We start from the raw sequence: 20,895 nt of genomic DNA, 5'->3' as shown, positions 1-20,895 counted from the left end.
TTTTAGAAAGTGATTACTGTTCTGACATCAGACATGTTATAGTCAACTCAAGAAATCCAATCCAAGGACAAAATTATTAAGAGAGTAAATCATCACCCCATCTCTCCTATCATGTAAAATTCTGTTGCAAGCACCTGTACACAAAGTAATGTTGAAACCAAACACTGTGAAACAACTATTCACTTTGGAAACTATTCAGCTTCCGAAATGTAAGGTGCTTTTTGCCAAATTTCACAAAGAGACAATAGAATATCCTGAAAATCCAATCACTTTGTTTTACGATATGTATTTAGAGTGTTTTAGTCCAATGAAGATGACAATCGGATGGGAAAATAGAATGAAAGACATATAGGCAAATTAACCATTTTCACCTGGGGCAGTAACTTTCGCTCGGAGGGCGGACGTGTGCCGACCTGCTCGAGCGTGAAGTGACGTACGTTGATGTTGGCTGAGTGTGCTGACGCCAACGCGCAGTCGCGTGATAGTTCGGTCGGCACACCCGCCTACAATTAAAAGGCCTGTTAAGGCCATTAAGTGATCAATTAAATTAAACTTTTCGCTGCCGGTCCAGCTGAACGGTTGGTGGGCAGGTGAAAAGGCCAAGTGGCCTTTGCATTCTTTTGGAAACCTCATCCAAGGGTGGGATGAGGTTCCCAAAAGCAAATAAAAATAAAGTAAAAACTTTAATCTTTCATTAATAACATGTCCCTGCTCATGTGACAGAGTCACACGAAGGGACATTTTTCATTACTTTTTTTTCATATCTCTTCATCTCCCTGAGGCAGCTCTGTGCCTCAGGGAGATTATGCAGCGCTCACTTGCGCACATGCATGAAGTTCACGCTAGGCCCGCTCGCTCTCCTCCCCTCCCTGCACAGACAGTGCTCGGCGCTGCCACTCGCATTTCACGCTGGGTGGGCCTTAATTGGCCTGCCAGTGAGAAATCGCGGTCCATTGCCGATCGCGGGCAGCTTCCCGACTGCACCCCCCCGCCCACCCTGAGCACCCCTGCGGAGGGCAAAATTCTGCCTCTGTAATTTATGAAGTTCCTGAAGCAAGCAAACGAATCGTCTTTTCAGGTGTTATCCATAATAATACATGTAAACACCAAAAAATAAACCCATGGTAAGCATACTTACATCTATGTATGAAGCATTGATATAATCTGAGAACTCTTGCCCCCTTTTTCTGGGCAGTACGACTCTGTTGAAATCATCTTAAAAACATAAAATAAATCACATTTAACCTAATACTAACTGAATTTATCCCCTTAGTAGTTTTACAGAAATAAGTGTCAAAGTGAGACTGTGCTCCACCAGGTAATAAAACAAAATGAAAATAACCCTTGTTCTTTGGTCCACTTTGAGGGAGGAGGAATAAGGAGGATATTCTTAACTCCTTAATTCGAAGAGCGGTGCCCTGGTTAATTTTATCCCTCAATCAGCATCACAAGAAAGATTATCTGGTCATTATCACATTGCTTTTTTTTTGTAATTTGCTGTGCACATATTGGCAGCCACATTTCCCACATTACAACTGTGACTACATTTCAAAAGTTCTTCATTGGCTGTAAAGCATTTTGAGACACCCAGGGGTCGTGAAAAGCACTATATAAATGCAAATCTTTTGTTTTCAATGGAGCTCAAGTTTTTTAGGGGAAGTACAAGTTTTTAAAAGTACTATATTTGCTGTACTAACAATAATGCAACAAGATGTGTTATTAACCAATAAAAGGCAGACACCAAGTAAAAAAGTGGATTCTAAAGCTAGGGTTGAGGTGTGGAGTGGAGGTCTCGCCTGCTGGCTGGAAGGCAGACGAGAGAGCCATGCCGCCTCTTTTCCAGAAGGCCGCCGAACCACAAGCCAATCAGGCAGTGGCGAGGCCAGCGGCAGGCCTTCCTCTGGAATCAGGCCCCAGGGGACAAAAGTCTCACTTAGCAAGTGCTGTTGGCCAACCAGAGGCCGGCAGCTCTTGTGCTCAGGTGGCTGCTGCTGGAAGAACAACCCCAGAGTCCTGGGATCGTGGAGCGACCCAGGGCAAAGGTAAGTGATGTGGGTTGAGGGGGGGGGGGGGTGGGGGGGCGGCAATGGAAATGGGGGTGTTTGTGAGGTGGAGGTCACAAGGACAGGGGGGTGTCCGGGTGGTCGAAAGTAAGCATAGGGTGGCGGCTCTCAGTGGGCCCCCCCGTCCCACTGTCAGAATCCCACCCCCCCCCCCCACCGCCCCCCCCCCCCCCCCCCCCCCCCCCCCCCCCCCCCCCACCCCCCCCCCCCCCCCCCCCCCCCCCCCCACCCCCTCCCCCCCCCCCCCCTCTCCCCCCCCCAGAGGTGACAGGCCGCCCAGAGGGCATCAGTTGTCACACACGTTGCACGGCGACAGGCTGCTGGCAGTATGTTAATTCCAATGGTGACGGGATGAGGCCCTTAAGTGGCTCTTAATTGACCACTTAAGGGCCTCCACTGCGGCGGGGTGGGAATTCTGACTATGGGTCTTCCCATCCAGCAATTGTTTCAGGCCGAAGTAGGAAAGTGGCAGGACTTTGAAACATCACCATCCTGCCTAAGTATCACAGGGAAGAGTTTTACATTCCACGGGCGGATGCGCGCCCGATCCGGTCCCGACGTTATCATACATTCATTTCACTCGGCGGGTGGGTGCGCAAGAGTTGGAAGCGCGCCGCGACAATTAGGCGGGCAATTAAGCCCATTAATGGCGCAATTTTCAGCGATTTTTTTGTGGCCCTTGCAACCTTACGGTTAGTGGATGGGCCAATTGGCCAGGCGGGCTTTACATTTTTGATGATACCTCATTCTGATGATACCGCAGGATAAAATTTCCGTTAGGAAATAAAATAAAGAGAAATATCTGGGGACAGCTTTTTATGAGGTATGCTTTCAGGTGATTGATTGTACTGCATAGACAGTTTTTGTAGTTTTTTTGTGCTTTATTTTATTAGTTGGAGGTCTGCAGCTCCCTGAGGCATCTCTCTGCCTTCAGGGAGCCCAGTGGAAGCGCTCACCCGCGCCCATGATGACATTGTTGCCCATCCTCTGCCCGGCAGCGCTGAACTTTCCAGCGCACGTTTCAAGCTGGCTGGCTGTTAACTGGCCAGCCAGTGTGAAATCGCGCTCGAGGGCTCACTTTCCGACTGTTCCCAGGCCCGTCGATTGCGCACGCCCGACGAGGGAAAAATTCAGACCACAGTATCTTTGCAGTGCAGAAGGAGGTCATTCGGCCCATCGAGTCTGCACTGGCTCTCTGAAGGAGCATTCCACTTAGTCCCTCTCCCCTGCCTTATCCCCGTAACCTTGCACATTCTTTCTTTTCAGACAGCAATCCAATTCCCTTTTGAATACCTCAATCGAACCTGCCTCCACCACCCTTTTAGGAAGGTCGTTCCAGACTTCAACAAGCCTTTCCTCACATCACATTTATTCCTTTTGCCCATTATTTTGAAACTATCCTCTCATTCTTGATGTTCTCTTGAGGGAGAACAGTGTCTCACTATTTTCCTCTATCAATTCTCCTCTCAACACTCTTCTCTCAAAGGAAAACAGCCTCAAACTCTCCAATCTATCCTCATTGCTACAGTTCTTTATCCCTGGAATCATTCTCGTGAATCTCCTCCGCACTCTCTCCAATGCCTTCATATCCTTCCTCAGGCATGGCGCCCAGAACTGGATGCAGTTTTCCAGATGAGGCCTAACTGGTGTCTTATACAAGCTCAACATGACATCCTTACTCTTGTATTCAGTGTCCCTATTAATAAAGCCTAAGATGCTTTATATGCTTTATTAACTGCTCTCTCGACATGCCCTGCCATCTTTAGTGACCTATGTACTTAGGTACCAAGGTCCCTCTGTTCCTGCACCTCCTTTAGAGGCTTTCCCTTTATTTTATATTGTCTCACCATATTTTTCCTGCCAAAATGAAGTACATGCCCTTCCTGCCTCCAAACTCACCACCAGCGAGAGCATAAGATTCCGCCCGAGGTATGAACTTTAAATTTGGATAGGCCAGAAACTAGATGCTGTCAATCAATGGTTAAAGTTGCATCGATGGGTTGGCTTTCCTTAACTCAGCCCCACACACAGATTTACCTGTAATAATGACCATGAGAAATCTGGATGAAGAAACTAACAACACATGCAAAGGGAATAAGTACCTCCAATTTCCCCATGTTAATATCAAAAGAGTGCCATCAATTTAAAGCTTAACTCTGATACAAGTGTATAAATAATGTGCTATTCCACTGTGTATTCACCCACTTAAAAATAAAATCAGCCGATTTGAGTTTGAGCTAATTTTGACAATTCTCAACCATATTCTCATGGGACAATGTTACACAGATGGTAATGTAATGCATGTCCCCCTGCCCCCAACCAATCCTTATGATCACTCCCACAGTACTTAGCAGCATGGAGACAGTTTAGCAACTCTTTGAGCACTCAATCACTTAATTCAAAAAGTCTTAAACTGAAGATAACTGGTGGCAATGCTTTGAATTTTACTTCTTGTTTTGTTTATTCCCCTTGCCTCATGCTACTCCTTAAGCGAGAGTGCAGGCAGGAAATTTATTCCAAAGCAATGGCACTTTCTAACTTTCTCTGGAATGAGCATTGCAAATGGCTTTAGTAGAATTTATTGACACTTCTCCAATTTACCCTTCAGGAAAGCATGTTCTGTTCACTGCCTCCCTCTGACAGTGTGGGTCATAATAAGGAACTAATAATAATTGAGAGATAACTTTGAAGGAAAGTGTTCCAAGGTGACTTTTTCCTGATGCATGATGAGAATTATTTCAATACATGGAGGTGGAATAAATGAAGAAAAGTAGTTAATTAATTTTACATCTTAAACCACTTACAGGGAATAATCTGAAGGACTCTGGCTTTTTTCATGTTTACCGGCTTATTCCCTGTTCGCATATTCTCCTTCCTTATTCGCACTGTAATTAATTTCTGCAGTAACAATATAGGATGGAAATAGTCAAGGCAAAATAACAATCAAAAATTAGAAACTTCTAATAATATAGTTTGAAAACTGAACTGTAATGAAGCAAAATAAAGCACATCTAAAAGAAGAGGGAAATATTATTTTGAAAAATAATTAATGGGGGCAGATTTTGTCGTTCACATAGGTGCTAAAGCCTCTGAGATGGCCAAGATGTGACCTTGAGCCAAGTTTAGCATAAGACACCACCTTGATAAAGGAGCTTATTACCACTTAGAGCATTCAGTAATGAGACTGCATGGCATTTTGGTGGACAGCGCATATCCTAACACCCTTTCCTAATACCTCACAAACCGATTGCGAGTACACAAGACGATTGAGTGCTCCTGAAAGGTATATCACCTTTCACTATTCACTTGCTCACTCGCTACTTGAGGTTTGAAGAGGGCTTTTGAAACACATCAGGAGACTTTGGGGGCAGTTTGTCAAGACTTCATCAATACCTTATCAACAGTTATTCTGAAACTTCTCTTAGGACTTCATCTAAAAAGAGGAAATGTTGTGCTACTCCACTTCAGTGGATACCTTTTAGGAGTCACCGGGAAACAGGGGTACTCATGGGTATCTTGCTTAGAGTCTCCCTTGGTTTGCAGGTGGACATTGTGAGAGGCAGAGCAGCTGCTGCAGGAGAGAAGGACAGAAGGGTAAAAGTTGGACTCCTTACCCACTTTGGGTACAGGACATCTTTCCTCCATAAGAGCTCCAGTGCTGTACCTGAGTACCTGTGTGCCCTCCCTGTTGATCCCTGAGCTATCCTGAGACGTGCCATTGAGTGTCAGCTAGTGCACTCTACACCTTTACTGGAAGTGGCTGCTTGTAGCCCACATATACTGGTCCAGAAAAATTGTGTGTAGCCGCAGGTGTCTGTTTTAAAAGCTCCAGGCAGGTTCAAATTATGGTAATCAACAATTAGGACCAAAATTATGTGCTAAAACCAGACTTTTAAGCAGATATGTCTTATTCGCAAAGCACCCCCTCAGTGCTTTTTATCACCCTTTCACAAAAATGACCCCCAAAAACCATCATCAATTTTCTCCTTCAGCCATATTCAAACTGCAGGCAAAGGGGCCACATAATTTGCACTTTATCTTCTGCCATTATTGCCTTGTAGTCATCAGCATCAGAGGTGCAATATCATTCTGGATTAGTTCTGCAGCCAATTTCCTCTCACTCCTAGTGGAAAAGTGCCTGTCATAATCTTAATGTCTCTCCTTTGCCCACTCCACCACCAGTCAGGTGAAACCAAGAAACCAGAGTGGCAGATTCAAATTTGTGCTCCAATGTCACTTTCTGAGGGAAACTAGAGGTGGGCAATAAATGTGACCTGGCCACTGCCATGCACATCCTGATGACAATTTTTAAAAAAATTCAACAAAGGAGGGAATTGAAATAGACTCAATAAATAGATTCAAGAGACAGGAGTTTCTGGAGAAGGGCAGACCTGTGGGATATGGGATAATGCCCTTGGGCCAAATGGCCTTTCCCTGTTCCTAAGTATTCTGACTTTAAGATTCCTTATAAAAGCATAATGTAGAATGTTATTACTAGCTGAGAGGACTTAAAGTTCTTTCTGAGCAGAATCATGAGAAGTATTTATCTATTCACTGGCCTCAAGTGTTATACAGTTGGGACTAAATATTCTTAAAAATAAACCTATATGTTATAGAGTATTGGAATATAGGGCAGGATTTTGCTCTTGGCATGTGGGCTCGGCGGGGCGGGGCGGTTGGGAAGCCGACCACCGCCCGTGATCGGCTCCGCACCGCGATTTCACGATGGCCAGCCATGCTGAACGCTGCCTGTGCAGGCGGGGGGAGGAGGGAGAGCCGGGCCTAGGGCGCAGTTCGCGTGTGCGCAAGAAAGTGCCTCAGGGAGATTGAAGTGTGTGTGTAAAAAAAACAATAATGAAGAGAATAAAAACTTAGTAAAGCGTGTCTCCTGATGTGACTCTGTTTTTAATTCAAAACCTCGTGGATGAGGTTTCCTAAAAACCGTAAAGGCACTTTGGCCTTTTCGACTGCCTGTCAACTGTTAGGTTGGGTGGGCAGCGTAAATTTGAATTTAATTAGACTGTTAATGGCCTTAATAGGCCTTTTAATTATCGGTGGGTGCGCAGCCGGAGTCAGCTGCGTGCCCGCTGAACGAAATATCATGAGACAGCGTGCATGTTGGGACGCATGCCTGACGTCATCGCGAGTCATTTTATACTTGGACATGTCAAGCGCACGCCTGCATGCCGAGTGTAATATTCTGCCCATAATGTGTTAATCAGTGGCAAAATTGCTAGATATTACAGTCCAAAGAATAATTTTTGTAGCTAGTGCAAAGTTAAATAGCTAGCCCTTCTCCGGTTATTAACTTAGTGACTCACATTAAACTCTTCTTCTAAGCCTGTGATATCAAACTGTCCTGTTTTACTGTGAAGCTTCTGTACATGCTTCTCCAAAGAGCTCACATCCAGCTCCGTGTCACCATATAAGTAATGTTCAAGCAGAGCTTGATAAATGAAGGAGTACTGCATCTGCAAGGAACAATAAAGTGAATGAAAATCACATTAACACCTTGATGTGTGGCACAGTTTTACAATGTCATAAATTATACAGATATCCACTAGAAGCAGAGGACAGTTTCCGAGACACCAACAGAGCTGTATTCAAGCATCAGCTATATGCACAGTAATGAAAATAAGTTAAATAAACTGGGGCAAATAGCAACCTGAGAGAGAAAATTCTTATCGGAGACAAAGACTGGCATTTTTTCCTTTAAAGCACTGGTACCATTCCAACCTAACAGGAAAACCTGATAGAAACAGGTTAATACTTACATCAGTTTGAACTAGCTGTGAACGCTGACCACGAATTCTTGACACAAAACCAAAGACATCCACTTTCTGCTCTGCATACATCATATCTATCATAGCATCGATAACTATGAATGTTCCAGTTCTACCTACACCAGCACTGCAATTTAAAAAGCAGAATTAAATTTCCAAATGTCTTTCATGCTTCAGGAGTCTTGCAGTTGGCCATGCAGCATTAGAAATAATAAAATCCATTTTCACTTGCTTCCCCCCTCTTCAAAACCTTTGTGCTCCATGCACCATTCCAGGGCCATAGGTGGACAGAATGCATACCATAAGCTTTAGTCCTATTTAGATATTAGAAGGGGGAGGCTGCATCAAGCACTACAGTTCCTCACTTTTCTATGAAAAATCACCTCTCCTCTGATTGTCACACCCTTCAGGTTCCCGAGGTGAAAATAGGAATTTACAAATGTGGAATCGCAACTGTTTATTCAAGTTCCATCCCTATTCCACTCAGTGCATTGTCACATGTACATACCACCAGGCTACAAGTTTACATTATTTTCCAACAACTGACACAATATTAGATATAGAAAAGTGATTGTGTGTGTTTTAATTTCGGTTGTAAGAAGAAAAGGCAGAATATTTTTTTAAAAGCTGAGAAACCTGTAAGTGTTGATGCTCAAAGACTTGGGTGTGCTGGTACAGGAATGCAGAAAGTTAGTGTGAGGTGCAGCAAGCAATTAGGAAGGCAAATGGCATGTCAGCCTTTATGGCAAAGGGATTGGAGTACAAGAATAAAGAAGATTTGCTACAGTTGTACAGGGTTTTGGTGAGTCCACATCTGGAATACTGTGTGCAGTTTTGGATTCCACATTTAAGAAAGGGTATATTTGCATTGGAGGCAGTTCACTAAATTGGTCCCTGGGATGAGGAAGTTGTCCCATGATGAGAGGTTGAGTAAATTGGGCTTATATTTTCTGGCAGATTGTTTCCATTGGTCAGGGAATCTAAAACACGGGGCCATAGTCTCAGGATAAGGGGCCAATCATTTAGGACTGAGATGAGGAGAAATTTCTTCACTCAAAGGGGTGTGCATCTTTGGAATTCTCTATCCCAGAGGATTATGGATGCTCCATTGTTGTATACATTTAAGGCTGGGATAGACAGATTTCTGGTGCCTCAGGGAATTAAGGGATATGGGAGCAGACGGAAGAACGGAGTTGAAGCCCAAGATCAGCCATGATCATATTGAATGGCTGAGCAGGATCGATGGGAGTGTGTATATCCCCGCTCTTATTTCTTATGTACCTTTATCTGGCGATAAAGTTTACAAACACATATGGACTCAAACATTCACTTGACTAAGAATTTCAGAATTATATGCTTGTTTACAGAATTTCATTAAAGTTACTCTCACTTCCTTTGTACAAATCTATTCCAGGTGAAACCCATGCAGATAATTACATCTTTTAGTTGAATAGATCTGGTATGTACTGAGCAATTCTCCCCATATCTGGAAATAATAAATGGATAATTCCAAATTAAATGGGTGGGGCACATCTGTTCTAGTCTCAGGTGCCCAAATTACAAATTGCAAACTGATAAACAGATACAGATCAGGTTAATTTCTTTTTTAACATTGTGGAGTCATGAAATTAAGCAATTAGATTAACACTGGCCCTAAAAAGGATGCACACCAGAATTTAAACTCGCCTATTGCTGTCATTATTTTTCTTGCTCTCATTCTTTATCTCTCTCTCTTTCATTGTCTATTTCTTTTTCTTTCTCTCATTCGCTTTCTCTTGTTTTCCTGTTTCCTATCTTTTGCTCTGTCTTTTCGGTTCTCTGTCACAGTTACTGGCATTTCGCAAGCCTGAGCAACACTCCCTCGTAATACACTCTGACGTCTTTTATGCTGTTGGGTTTGTACTTGTGGTAACATCAGTGTTACTGACTGCTTCTTTGCCAGATCCCAGGAGCAGGCGTTTCTGAAAGGCTCCCCCTCCTTGACAAATGTTTACACATTTAGGCTAAATTTAATTTGTTGACATTGTGATTTACTCAAAAACAATTGCATAGCTTGGGGATAAAACCTGCTTTTTTGTGATTGTGTACAGGTAGGTGCTAACCATACCATGCATGAAGACCCACATTTCAACCACAGAATTGCCATATTCTACTTACAGAAAGCCCGCTATCTCCTTCAGACAAAATGATGGAGATATATGCCCTGCCTTTCTTCAAATCTACGTGCAGGATAATATTACGGTGGTATCATGGGGAGCAGGCCAGTGCCACAGGGACTCTGCTTATTGGAAACATTATGCGCCAAGCTCGATCTTAGGCTACGCACAACAACTTTTTATTTCGCCCAGATGAGGCAGAATAGGGAGTTTCAAAGATTTTTATATAAACACTAATTCCCAAAACAACCTACATGTTTGATCAGTCAGGAATTAAGAATGAATGGGATAACATAATTCAAAGAACCAGAGTTCCTAGCACATGCAGATCATTGTCTATTTTAACCACTGAGTTTTCATCCATTATGATATTAATAGTCTGATAACATAGAGGTCCAATCAGGTGGTGACAGTAATAGTCTGTAATAGTTTGTTTTCTGAGGATAGATTAAATGACTGATGCTTAGCTGATATTTTCCTTAGATATTACATACATCTTGGAGACATTTTCTCAAACAAGCTTCTGAGGTTCCTATGGCACAGGTGGCCTGACCTTTCACGAAAGATTGTTATCTTGCAGGCTGGTGATTATGCAACATACATACTACTTTGACAGTAGCTTTCTCGAAAAAAGATTTCAAGGGAAATACACAATTGCCTAGGTTCCCCGAGTACAACAGTATAAAGCACATCTCCACAGTGAAACCTATGTTCCACTTCTGAAGGACAAGTATGAGGCATAAAGAGATTAAGGAATTGTCTCCTGAATCAATTGGAAAGATTTTGGATTTGGATTAAAGCTAGAACAACCTTGTGTTATGCAAAGAGGAAAGAGCTGTCTACACAAGAGCTTGTAGCTGATGCGCTCTGCTTACAAATATCAGCACTGCTACCGGTATTGATTTCTAAGAAACTTCATAATACATGAGCAGAATAGTTCACAGAATTAATATATAAGGTTGTGTAAAATAAAGTTCAAATCCCATGGTAGGATTAGCAGAGGCATCAAAACTTGACATATCCAAACTCCCCTTATGAAGGTAAAGATAAAAAGATACTCGGCAGTGGATTTTCCTTCAAGGGGAATGTGCAAAAGCTGAAGTAGCTATTTTATAAACTTTAATGGAGTTACTTCCAAAAGGGGATACTGAAGGGAGTATTGAAATGAAATATCTAAAACCATGGGTGAGAGAAATTGGGCTCATTAGCACCTGTGTTTCTGGGCACCACAATGTACACATGAAAGCCCACACAAAATAAATATTCAAAACCAAATTTATAATTGCAATTATGCCGCATTGCATACCAAAGTCAGCTAATCACCCATTTGTATTCCCTTAATGCTTGTCTTCCATGCACCTTTACCTGTCCTGGAGCTCTTAAAGTTTAAGTCACTGAGATTTGTTGCAGTTTATTAGGAAACCAATCTAGTTGAGCCAAATGTGTTGAACAGCTCTCCTAGCAACCTGCTGGGATGTAGCTATACAGGTGCTGAAGTTACAAAGCTGTTACCTCAACTAAAAGGCACGTTGTGATTTTTCTCTTCCATTGTACCTGATTTTGGGAGCTACAAGTGCAAAATGTGTGGAAAAATGACCCAGAAGTGGTTCAGTTGTGGTCCTGCTATTTTGCTGCCCTTCCAGGATTTTCTGCTTGAAGTGACAGTGGCCATTGACTAAGTCCACACAAATATGAATGAGATATAAGTGGGTGATAATGGGATACCATTGTTTTGCCCATCATTACCACCATACTAAGACTTGACACAAAGGACACCAGCTTGTTACTGGCATTTGGATTTGCCTTTTATTTTATTCATTCACGGGATGTGGGCTTTGTAGGCTGGGCCAGCATTTCTTGCCCATCCCTAGTTGTCCATGAGAAAGTGGTGGTGAGCTGCCTTCTTGAATTGCTGTAGTCCATGTGGTGTAATTACATCCATTGTGCTGTTAGGAAGGGAGTTTCAGGATTATGACCCAGCGACAGTGAAGGAACGGCGATATATTTCCAAGTCAGGGCGGTGAGTGGCTTGGAGGGGAATTTTCAGGTGGTGGTGTTTCCATCTATCTGCTGCCCTTGTCCTTCTAGGTGGTAGTGGTCGTGGGTTTGGAAGGTGCTGTCTAAGGAGCCTTGGTGAACTCCTGTAGTGCATCTTGTCGATGGTGCACACTGCTGCTACTGTGCGTTGGTGATGGAGGGAGTGAATGTTTGTGGATGTGGTGCCAATCAAGCGGACTGTTTTGTCCTGGATGGTATTCAGCTTCTTCATTGTTGTAGGAGCTGCATTCATCCAGGCAAGTAGGGAGTATTCCATCACACTCCTGACTTGTGCTTTGTAGATGGTGGACAGGCTTTGAGGATTCAGGAGGTGAGTTACTCGTCGCACGATCCCTAGCCTCTGACCTGCTCTTGTAGCCACAGTATTTATATGGCTAGCCCAGTTCAGTTTCTGTCAATGGTAACCCCGAGAATGTTGATAGTGGGGGATTCAGTGATGGTAATGCCATTGAACATCAAGGGGCGATGGTTGGATTCTCTCTTGTTGGAGATGGTCATTGCCTGACACTTGTGTGGCGCAAATGTTACTTGCCCCTTATCAGCCCAAGCCTGGATATTGTCCAGGTCTTGCTGCATTTGGACATGGACTGCTTCCGTATCTGTGGAGTTGCAAATGGTTCTAAACATTGTGCAATCATCAGCAAACATCCCCATTTCTGACCTTATGATAGAAGGAAGGACGTTAATGAAGCAGCTGAAGATGGTTGGGCCTAGGACATACCCTGAGGAACTCCTACAGTGATGTCCTGGAGCTGAGATGACTGACCACCAACAACCACAACCATCTTCGTTTGTGCTAGGTATGACTCCAACCAGCAGAGATTTTTCCCCTTTGATTCCCATTGACTCCAGTTTGCTAGGGCTCCTTGATGCCACACTCTGTCAAATGCTGCCTTGATGTCAAGGGCAGTCACTCTCGTCTCACCTTGGCAGTTCAGCTCTTTTGTCCATGTTTGAACCAAGGTTGTAATGAGGTCAGGAGCTGAGTGGCTTTGGCAGAACCCAATGGGGCATTAGTGAGCAGGTTATTGCTAAGCAAGTGCCGCTTGATAGCACTGTTGATGACCCCTTCCATTACATTACTGATGATCGAGAGTAGACTGATGGGGCGATAAATGGTAGGTGGGAGGCTATTTCAAATTGAACTCCATCACTCCCAGCCCCATCATCCTCAATATGTGTAATCAATCACAGAGTAATGAATTACTGTCCTTTAAAATGTATAGAATAAATAGCTGATCTATTGGGCTGCATGGAAGGAGCTGGCCTTGCTCTGCTGCTCCAGACCTTTGAGATCTCCTCCATCCTCAGAGCTGGGCTCTCTGCTGCAGGCAGGGATCTCACCTGCAAAAATTATTCAAACAGCCTGGCCTGGAATATTTGCCAGTGCGAGCAACAGGTAATTCAGATGGACACAAACCTTAACTCAACAACATTACAATGGGGGTTCAAAAGCAAAAATCCTGGCTTAGAAATTATGCTTTAAAGCGTAACAGAATGTTGACATATTTAACTTTTTTCCTTGGATGTGGGATCTCTATATCTTCAGAATCTTTACTTGTGTTTGTGCCACACATCTTAAGTTTAGAACTATCTACTAAGTGAATTCTTGTGGCACAATGGTAGCATCCCTGCCTCAGGGCCAGAAGCTCCGGATTCAAGTTCCACTTCAGGGCTTAATGGCCATGGAAAGTGTGTTCATAATGCAACCAAACAGCCTATAAATCCTTCCAATATTCCTGATGGGGGCAAGTGGTAAGAGCAGGAATGTTTCGTAGTCAGCCATATTGCAGAAGGCAAAGGTAAACCACTAGTACTTTGCCAAGCATAATCATGGACAATGGAAATCCAAGGGCATGATATGTAAAGGAGGAGGACTAAGTGAATTACATGAGGTCTTTGAATTTTTCAGTTTTAGTCTCCATTTTTAAGGAAGGATATATTTGCATTGGAGGTGGTACAGTGAAGGTTAACTAAATTGATTCCTGAGGTGAGGTGGTTGTCCTATGATGAGAGGCTGTGTAAATTGGGTCCATATTCTCCGGAGATTAGAAGAATAAGAGGCAATCTCATTGAAACATATAGAATTCTGAAAGGGCTTGATGGGGTAGACAGGGAAACATGGGGGCAGTCTCAGGATAAGGGTCAGATCATTTAGGATTGAGATGAGAAGAAATTTCTTCAGTCAAAAGGTTGTGAATCTTTGGCATTCTTCACCCCAGAGGTTTGTGAATGCTCCATTGTTGAATACTTTTAAGGCTGGGATAGACAGATTTTTAATCTCTCATGGAATCAAAGGATATGGGGAGTAGACAGGAAACTGGAGTTGAAGCTCGAGACCAACCATAATAGTGTTGAATGGCGGATCAGGCTCAATGGGCCATATAGTCTACCCCTGCTACTATTTCTCGTGTTCCTTTTTGAGGAATCTATTTAGCTGTCATTGCTAGTTCAGATTTAGCCTACGTTACTTCACCTTCAAATATCCTCCTCTTTTGCTACAGCTGTACACTGTATTACTGTCATCATAAGGGACGAGACAGAAAAAAGGGTGAGCTACAAGTGGCAGCCAAACTACTGACATGATCTGCTCTGGTGCTCTGTGTTTGTTGTGGGGTTGTAGCAGTTTATTGGGCTTGAAGGTTCTTGGACAAGTTGCTGGACTCTGAGAATCAGAAACTTCTTGAAGCATAGCATCAGTGCAAAATGAGTTACATTTTGCAGCAATGTGAAGAAGGTGTATTATAAATCTGGAGTCAGGGCCCAACTTGCTTATGAAGCAAAGTGAAGTGAGATTTCCTTTCCCAGATTGGGCACTGACTCTGAATTTACATTACAATTTCCCCAAGTTCTAGTGTAATTGCACCAAAGTGAACTAGCCACTTGCTTATTATTAATAAAAGAACTTAAAAAAATAAATATCCTAATTTAAGACAATGTTCAAAGCACCCTGAAGGTACTATTTAACTTCAGCAGGGGGTGAAGGAGTGACCAGTATAACTGCATATAGAAGGCAGATGGGTCACCTAGTCATCAGGATCTCCTGCAGCATGTTTGATCATCTTTGGGAGTAGGAGAGGAGGCTTTTCCAAAGTTGGCTTAAAGTTTATTTATCTTTGCCTCTCCAAGGAGATTGATAACTGCAGTGGGGAGACGGGGGAGCAGCAGAGGAGGTAGATGAGTTTACAGTGATTGTGTGTGAAAGTTACCCAATTTTTGGATGGGACAAACTATATAAAAACAGCTGGTCCTTTGCTATCTTTTATTGTATGTTCATAGTGCTAAATGATACACAGCAGACGATCTCAGGTTTTATGTTATATCAGCTGATCTCAACTAGGGCAACAGTTAGATGCAATAATTGCTCTGAGTGCCGCAGGTCAGGTTAGGGTAAAAGTCATTAAGAATTCTTGCTCCTAAACAAGGTGACTTTCTATTCTTAATTGTGCCACCATGAAGGGCAAATACCTCCTGAGAGACATGAGAAAGTCACAAACTGGCACTGGTGGAGGTCTGCAATCAGCTCTCTAGTTTATCTTGGGGAGGTAAAGTGTGTGACATAAGTAGAATACATAAAATGAGAGAAAGAAGGGGAGCAAAAGAGAGGGAGAGAGATAGAGAGGGAGAGAGAGAGTGAGAGCAGGAAGTGAGAGAAGCAAAACAAAGAACCAAAAGAAAGAAAACATTTGAAAGTTGAGCAAAGTTGGTAAATTATTAGCTCAATTTCATTTAACACTTTACTAACACAATTCAGGAGGTCTGAATAATTCAAATGGATACTCGCAGGCAGTCCACTTATATTTCATATACTAAATAGAACATAAACATCAACTGTTAAAAGTACTTCTTTTGAAACACCTATTGATGGGTTTCTAAAGGAAACTGGGCACAAGACAGAGTTCAGAACATTTAGTAGCTACTTCATATTGAAAAATGGGGCATTATTTAGAATGAATATTGACTAAAACGTGCCTCTCAGTAGTCTGTATGCTTTCCCTAACCTAGTACACTAAATAGTGGATGGGTTATCCTATTTTTGCATTTACCAGCATGCGAACAGGTAGGAAGTCATGAATGCAGAAGTGGATCTCTTCTAACTTCTGGGTAACTATTGTAAAGGCCCAGACAGAACTCACAGGACTCCCCAACACCCACGGTCTCTGACAACCCCACCTCACCCCCACCCCCGACATCGGATCCCCGTCCCCAACCTTGGACACCACCCCCCTCCACCCCCTCTGGACTCCACCCACCCCCTGGACCCCTCCCCAACCTCCCTACCCCCGGATCCCCTCCCCCCTCACTCCCGACCTCCGGAACCCCACCAACCTCTGGAACCTCACCAACCCGAACATCCCCAACTCCCCCAATCCCTCCCCACCAATGAACACCCTCAAAACCCCATCCCACTGAACACTCCCAAACCTCACCCACCGTTCCTACTGAACACCCCCAACCCCCAAAATCCTATCTACTTATTTTAGACACTTACCTTCTCCCTGGCCTGTCAATTTCCCTGTTCCTTTAAACTTACCTGCTTTATGGCAGCAAGTGCTGTAAAAATGGGGGGGCATGGCTTCCTTGAATTCGCTGGAGCTACACTTCGCTTGGGCCTGTGAGGAATCTTTCAATGCAGGCCCCAAGCAGCTCCGGCAAACAGAAGTGGCAACGTAATTTTCAAGACAGGTTAAGTGTGCATTTATCTCTTCTAATTTCTGTGGGCCAGCACTTTCCAAAGCTAGTTGAAAGTTACAGCCCAACATGTTCTTGATCAAGACAGTACATAATGTGGCTCAATACTAATGTTATACAATAATTAGGCATTAATAGTAATCGAAGTTCTTTTCTTACAACATTTCTAGACAGCAATACAACTTTGGCAGAGCCAACTAAACTATAAACAAAAACAGAATTACCTGGAAAAACTCAGCAGGTCTGGCAGCATCGGCAAAGAAAAGAGTTGACGTTTCGAGTCCTCATGACCCTTCAGCAGAACTAAACTATATATAGTTTGGGATTATAATACGTTTTAATCATGTGTCACTTGTTACTGCAGAAAGAAACTCAGCAATTACCTGCAATGAACCACAATAGGTCCTGAATGGGAAGGATTCACTGCTTTCACCTTCTTCAGAAATTTGAGCATGCCAATAGGTGCAAACGGCACGCCAAAATCAGGCCAGCTTGTGAAGTGAAGCTGTGTCACTAGTCTTGGAGATTTGTTGCCCGTTCTTTGCTGTAACAAATGAACAATCATCTCATAATTTTCACAGATTAAGAAAGGCCCAAGTGCATTTAAATGTTCCCATCAATTAACCAACACTGTCAGTCTAACATGAAAACAAAGGGACAGCATACACATTAAATTATAACTTTGGAAGGATCTTATAGTTAAAATTCATCATGGTTACTGTGAAAAGTACACAGAAGATGTCATTCTTTCAAAGGAAACACAATTTTTATTAAAACTGGGACAGGTTAACTATATGTACTAAACTAAATCTAGTCCAACAATGTGGCTCAATCTCTTATTCCTTCAGAAAAAGCGCCAGGCCAAAATGTGTCTCCGAAAATCTTAATTTCCTTCAAAGATCTGATTGAAGTTAAAAGCACAGTAACAAGTCTGTTTTAAACATGTCAGGATTGAGTGGCACTTATGACTTAATGGGGAGATGCGATAAAGTGAGTACATGTCAGAATGATTCAACCTCTAGTGTGTGCTGAGTTAGCTCAACTTATTCAGGGTGGCAGTAGATACCTAGAGTTTATCTCAGAGTCTCTGGACTAGAAAGGGAAAAAAAAATCAATCAGGTTTGTGGCTTTCAATTATCATTCAGGGTTTGACTGTTATGCCTTTCCACAGGTTGATGGCTTGCTGACACTCACTGTTTAGCCACTTATAATAGGAATGGCTAAGTTCATAAGAAGATGAGAAATAGGAGCAGGAGTAGACCGTGTATCTCCTGGAGCCTTCTTTGCCATTCAATACCATCATGGCTGATCAACCCCATTTTCCTGCCCACTCCCCAAATCCCTTGATTCCCTAAGAGATCAAAAATCTGCCCATCTTAAATGTACTCAATGTTGGAGCATCCACAACTCGCTAGGGTAGACAATTCTAAAGATTCACAACCCTTTGAGTGGACCCTTCTCATCTCAAATGATTGACCCTTATCCTGAGACTGTGTCCCTATATTCAAGATTCCCCAGTCAAGGAAAACAATCTCTCAATGTCTACCCTGTCAAGCTCCTTCAGAATTCTTGTTCAATGAGATCACCTCTCATTCTTCTAACCTTCATAGAGTACAGGCCCAGTTTACTCAGCCTCTCTTCAACAGAAACCCCATCATTCCAGGAACCAATCTAGTGAAACTTCACTGTATTGCTTCCAATGCAAGTTTATGCTTCCATCATTATGAAAATCTAAACTGCACATGGTACTCCAGATGTGGTCTCACCAAAGCCCCTTAAAATTGTAGCAATATTTCCTTATTCTGTATTCTTAGTCATCTTGGAATAAAGACCAACATGCCATTTGCCTACTGTACTTGCATGCAATTGTGTTCCTTGTATGAGTACATTCAAGCCTCTTTGAAAATCAACATTTAGCAGTTTCACGCCTTTTAAAATATATTCTACTTTCCTGTTCTTACTACCAAAGTTAATAACCTCACACTTCCTCACATTATACTCCACCTGCAACCTCGTTGTCCATTCACTTAACCTGTCTGTATCTCTTTGCAGCCTCTTTGTGTCCTCCTCACAGCTCACATTCCTACTTAGCTTTGTATCATTAGCAAACTTAGATGGATTAGTTTTGGTCTCTTTGTCTAAGTCATTAATACAGGTTGTAAATATCTAAAACCTCAGCACTGATCCTTGCAGCACTCTACTAGTCATAGCTGGCCAAGTTTAAAATACCCTGTTTATCCCTCCTCTCTGCTTTTCTCCATTAACTAATTCTCATATATCACCCCCAATTCCAACTGCATATTAATTTGCATATTAATCATTTGTAGGGCACCTTATTGAATGTATTTTGTAAATCCAAGCATACTACATCTACTGGTAGTAAAATAGACTTTTTTTCTATGACCTATGCTCCAACAAATCCTGCAGTGGAGGCGAGAGGAGGACATTTGGGAAGAAAATGGCTCTGGAGGATATAATTATAAATTTCTATGACAACATTTCAATGTAACTTTTATATCCATTGCAGGTCAGGTGATATATTTGTTAGAATACTTTCACATTCAGAACAGGCCAGGAAAATTCAGTACACATGCTTTAATTTTGCCATAAGTTAGTTAATGTAAGTTGGGACATCTAACAGTACAGGTTCCAGTGGGCAGAAATTTACAGTCCATAACCTCTAACTAAATCTGTAATCAAACTCATACAGGCCATGCAGATAGATGATGAGAAAAATGTCATACTAACTGGTCGTGGGGGATGGGGAAAGTGAGTCTTGCTGTATAAGGTTGGAGGCTGAGGCACATCATTTTTCAGCAATGTAAGGACTATGGAAAAAGGTTGCAGTAAACATGTACTCAGGAAAAATGAAACAAAGATACCCTTAATAATTCTGTAATGCTAAGAATATTGTGCAAGTTGACAACAAACATGTATTTTTACATAAGCAAAATATGACATATACTGGAAATCTGAAATAAAAGCAGAAAATGCTAGAGATTCTCAGCAGTTGCAGCATCTGTGGAGAGTAAAACAGAATTGTTACCTGATAAAAGGTCATCAGCCTGAAACATTAACTCCGTTTCTCTCTCTACAGATGTTGCCAGATCCACTGAGTATTTCCAACATTTTCTGTTTTAATGTATTTTTACATTACACTTTAATATATTAATAAAGTAGAATCTTATTTACAAGGGTCATTTCATCTGGGAACCAAAGGGTATTTATTGGCTACTAAACTGCAAACTGAAACATTTCTGAAGGTGGCAACTATATCTGTCATATAAGAAAATAATGGGCAATTACTTTGAAAATTTGATTAATCATTGACATACAAATTAATTAAGCCAACAAGTAAATGGTTTAAAACTTTTTTTTGCAAGTAATTTAATTCACCAATAGAGGTAAATCCAGAAAATACTTGCATTCTGTATGGTGAATTTGCGTATGGTGTAATCCACCAGAACTGTGACATCTTCCACTGATACCCGAATTGCTCCATATGTCCACATACCCTGGTCAGGCCAGTACTTATAGCACTTTTCCTGCAGGAACAAGCAGATAATTCATGATAATCGGTACAATAAAAATGCAATTCCTTGCAATAATACTTTGTTTGGTAGCTAGGGCACGTTATAGAAAATGGTTTCAATTTCTCTACTTACCTAGGGACCACAAACAGTACCCTGTTGTATCAGATGGTAACATGGTGGATGATAACTTATAGTGAAGGGTCTCCGTGATTTATCAAATTCTTACTGGAAATGCACCAGTATGACATCATCACAATTCTCTGAGCAGGAAATACACCTTACCACTGTCATTTTACATTTTTAGCGTGAATTACTGACTGGCAAACGTATAAGACAATAGCTAGAGGTATTCTCCCATTTTCGGGGTGCAGAGGTCATGATTTGCAATCTGCCCATAGCCAGTCCCACTGAAATAGACAATTTGCAAATTTTGCCCTACCTCCTCATATGAATGATGATGGCGTTCAGCCGAGTGTGACCTGTGCTGCTGGCTGACTGATCCCTCCACAGGGGGCCTAGCAGCGTCCGTGGTTATCACGTGTCCAGCTAGTCTGCGCCTCTTAAAGGCAGCCTGCTCCGTCTTAAAGGGGAGCTGCAGTCAATAGAAGGA

The 20,895-nt window shown here is 42.5% G+C and overlaps 1 protein-coding gene across 6 annotated transcripts in view; it reads right to left on the bottom strand.

Annotated features, from left to right (window-relative positions):
• ptprea (protein tyrosine phosphatase receptor type Ea) overlaps window positions 1–20,895 on the bottom strand; it is a 227,793-nt gene that overhangs the window by 15,695 nt on the left and 191,203 nt on the right. For all 6 annotated transcript variants that reach the window (XM_041209369.1, XM_041209371.1, XM_041209370.1 and 3 more), the window contains 6 exons: window positions 20,178–20,297; window positions 17,136–17,296; window positions 7,838–7,973; window positions 7,385–7,534; window positions 4,868–4,961; window positions 1,139–1,215 (listed from right to left, as the gene is read on the bottom strand). In XM_041209369.1, the coding sequence (XP_041065303.1) occupies window positions 1,139–1,215; window positions 4,868–4,961; window positions 7,385–7,534; window positions 7,838–7,973; window positions 17,136–17,296; window positions 20,178–20,297 (738 nt within the window). The remainder of the gene's footprint in view (window positions 1–1,138; window positions 1,216–4,867; window positions 4,962–7,384; window positions 7,535–7,837; window positions 7,974–17,135; window positions 17,297–20,177; window positions 20,298–20,895) is intronic.

The sequence above is a fragment of the Carcharodon carcharias genome, chromosome 17 (assembly GCF_017639515.1).
Source record: "Carcharodon carcharias isolate sCarCar2 chromosome 17, sCarCar2.pri, whole genome shotgun sequence".
Lineage (NCBI taxonomy): Eukaryota > Metazoa > Chordata > Chondrichthyes > Lamniformes > Lamnidae > Carcharodon > Carcharodon carcharias.
The sequence above is the reverse complement of the archived record's forward strand: the minus strand, read 5'-3'. Positions and strand labels throughout refer to the sequence as shown.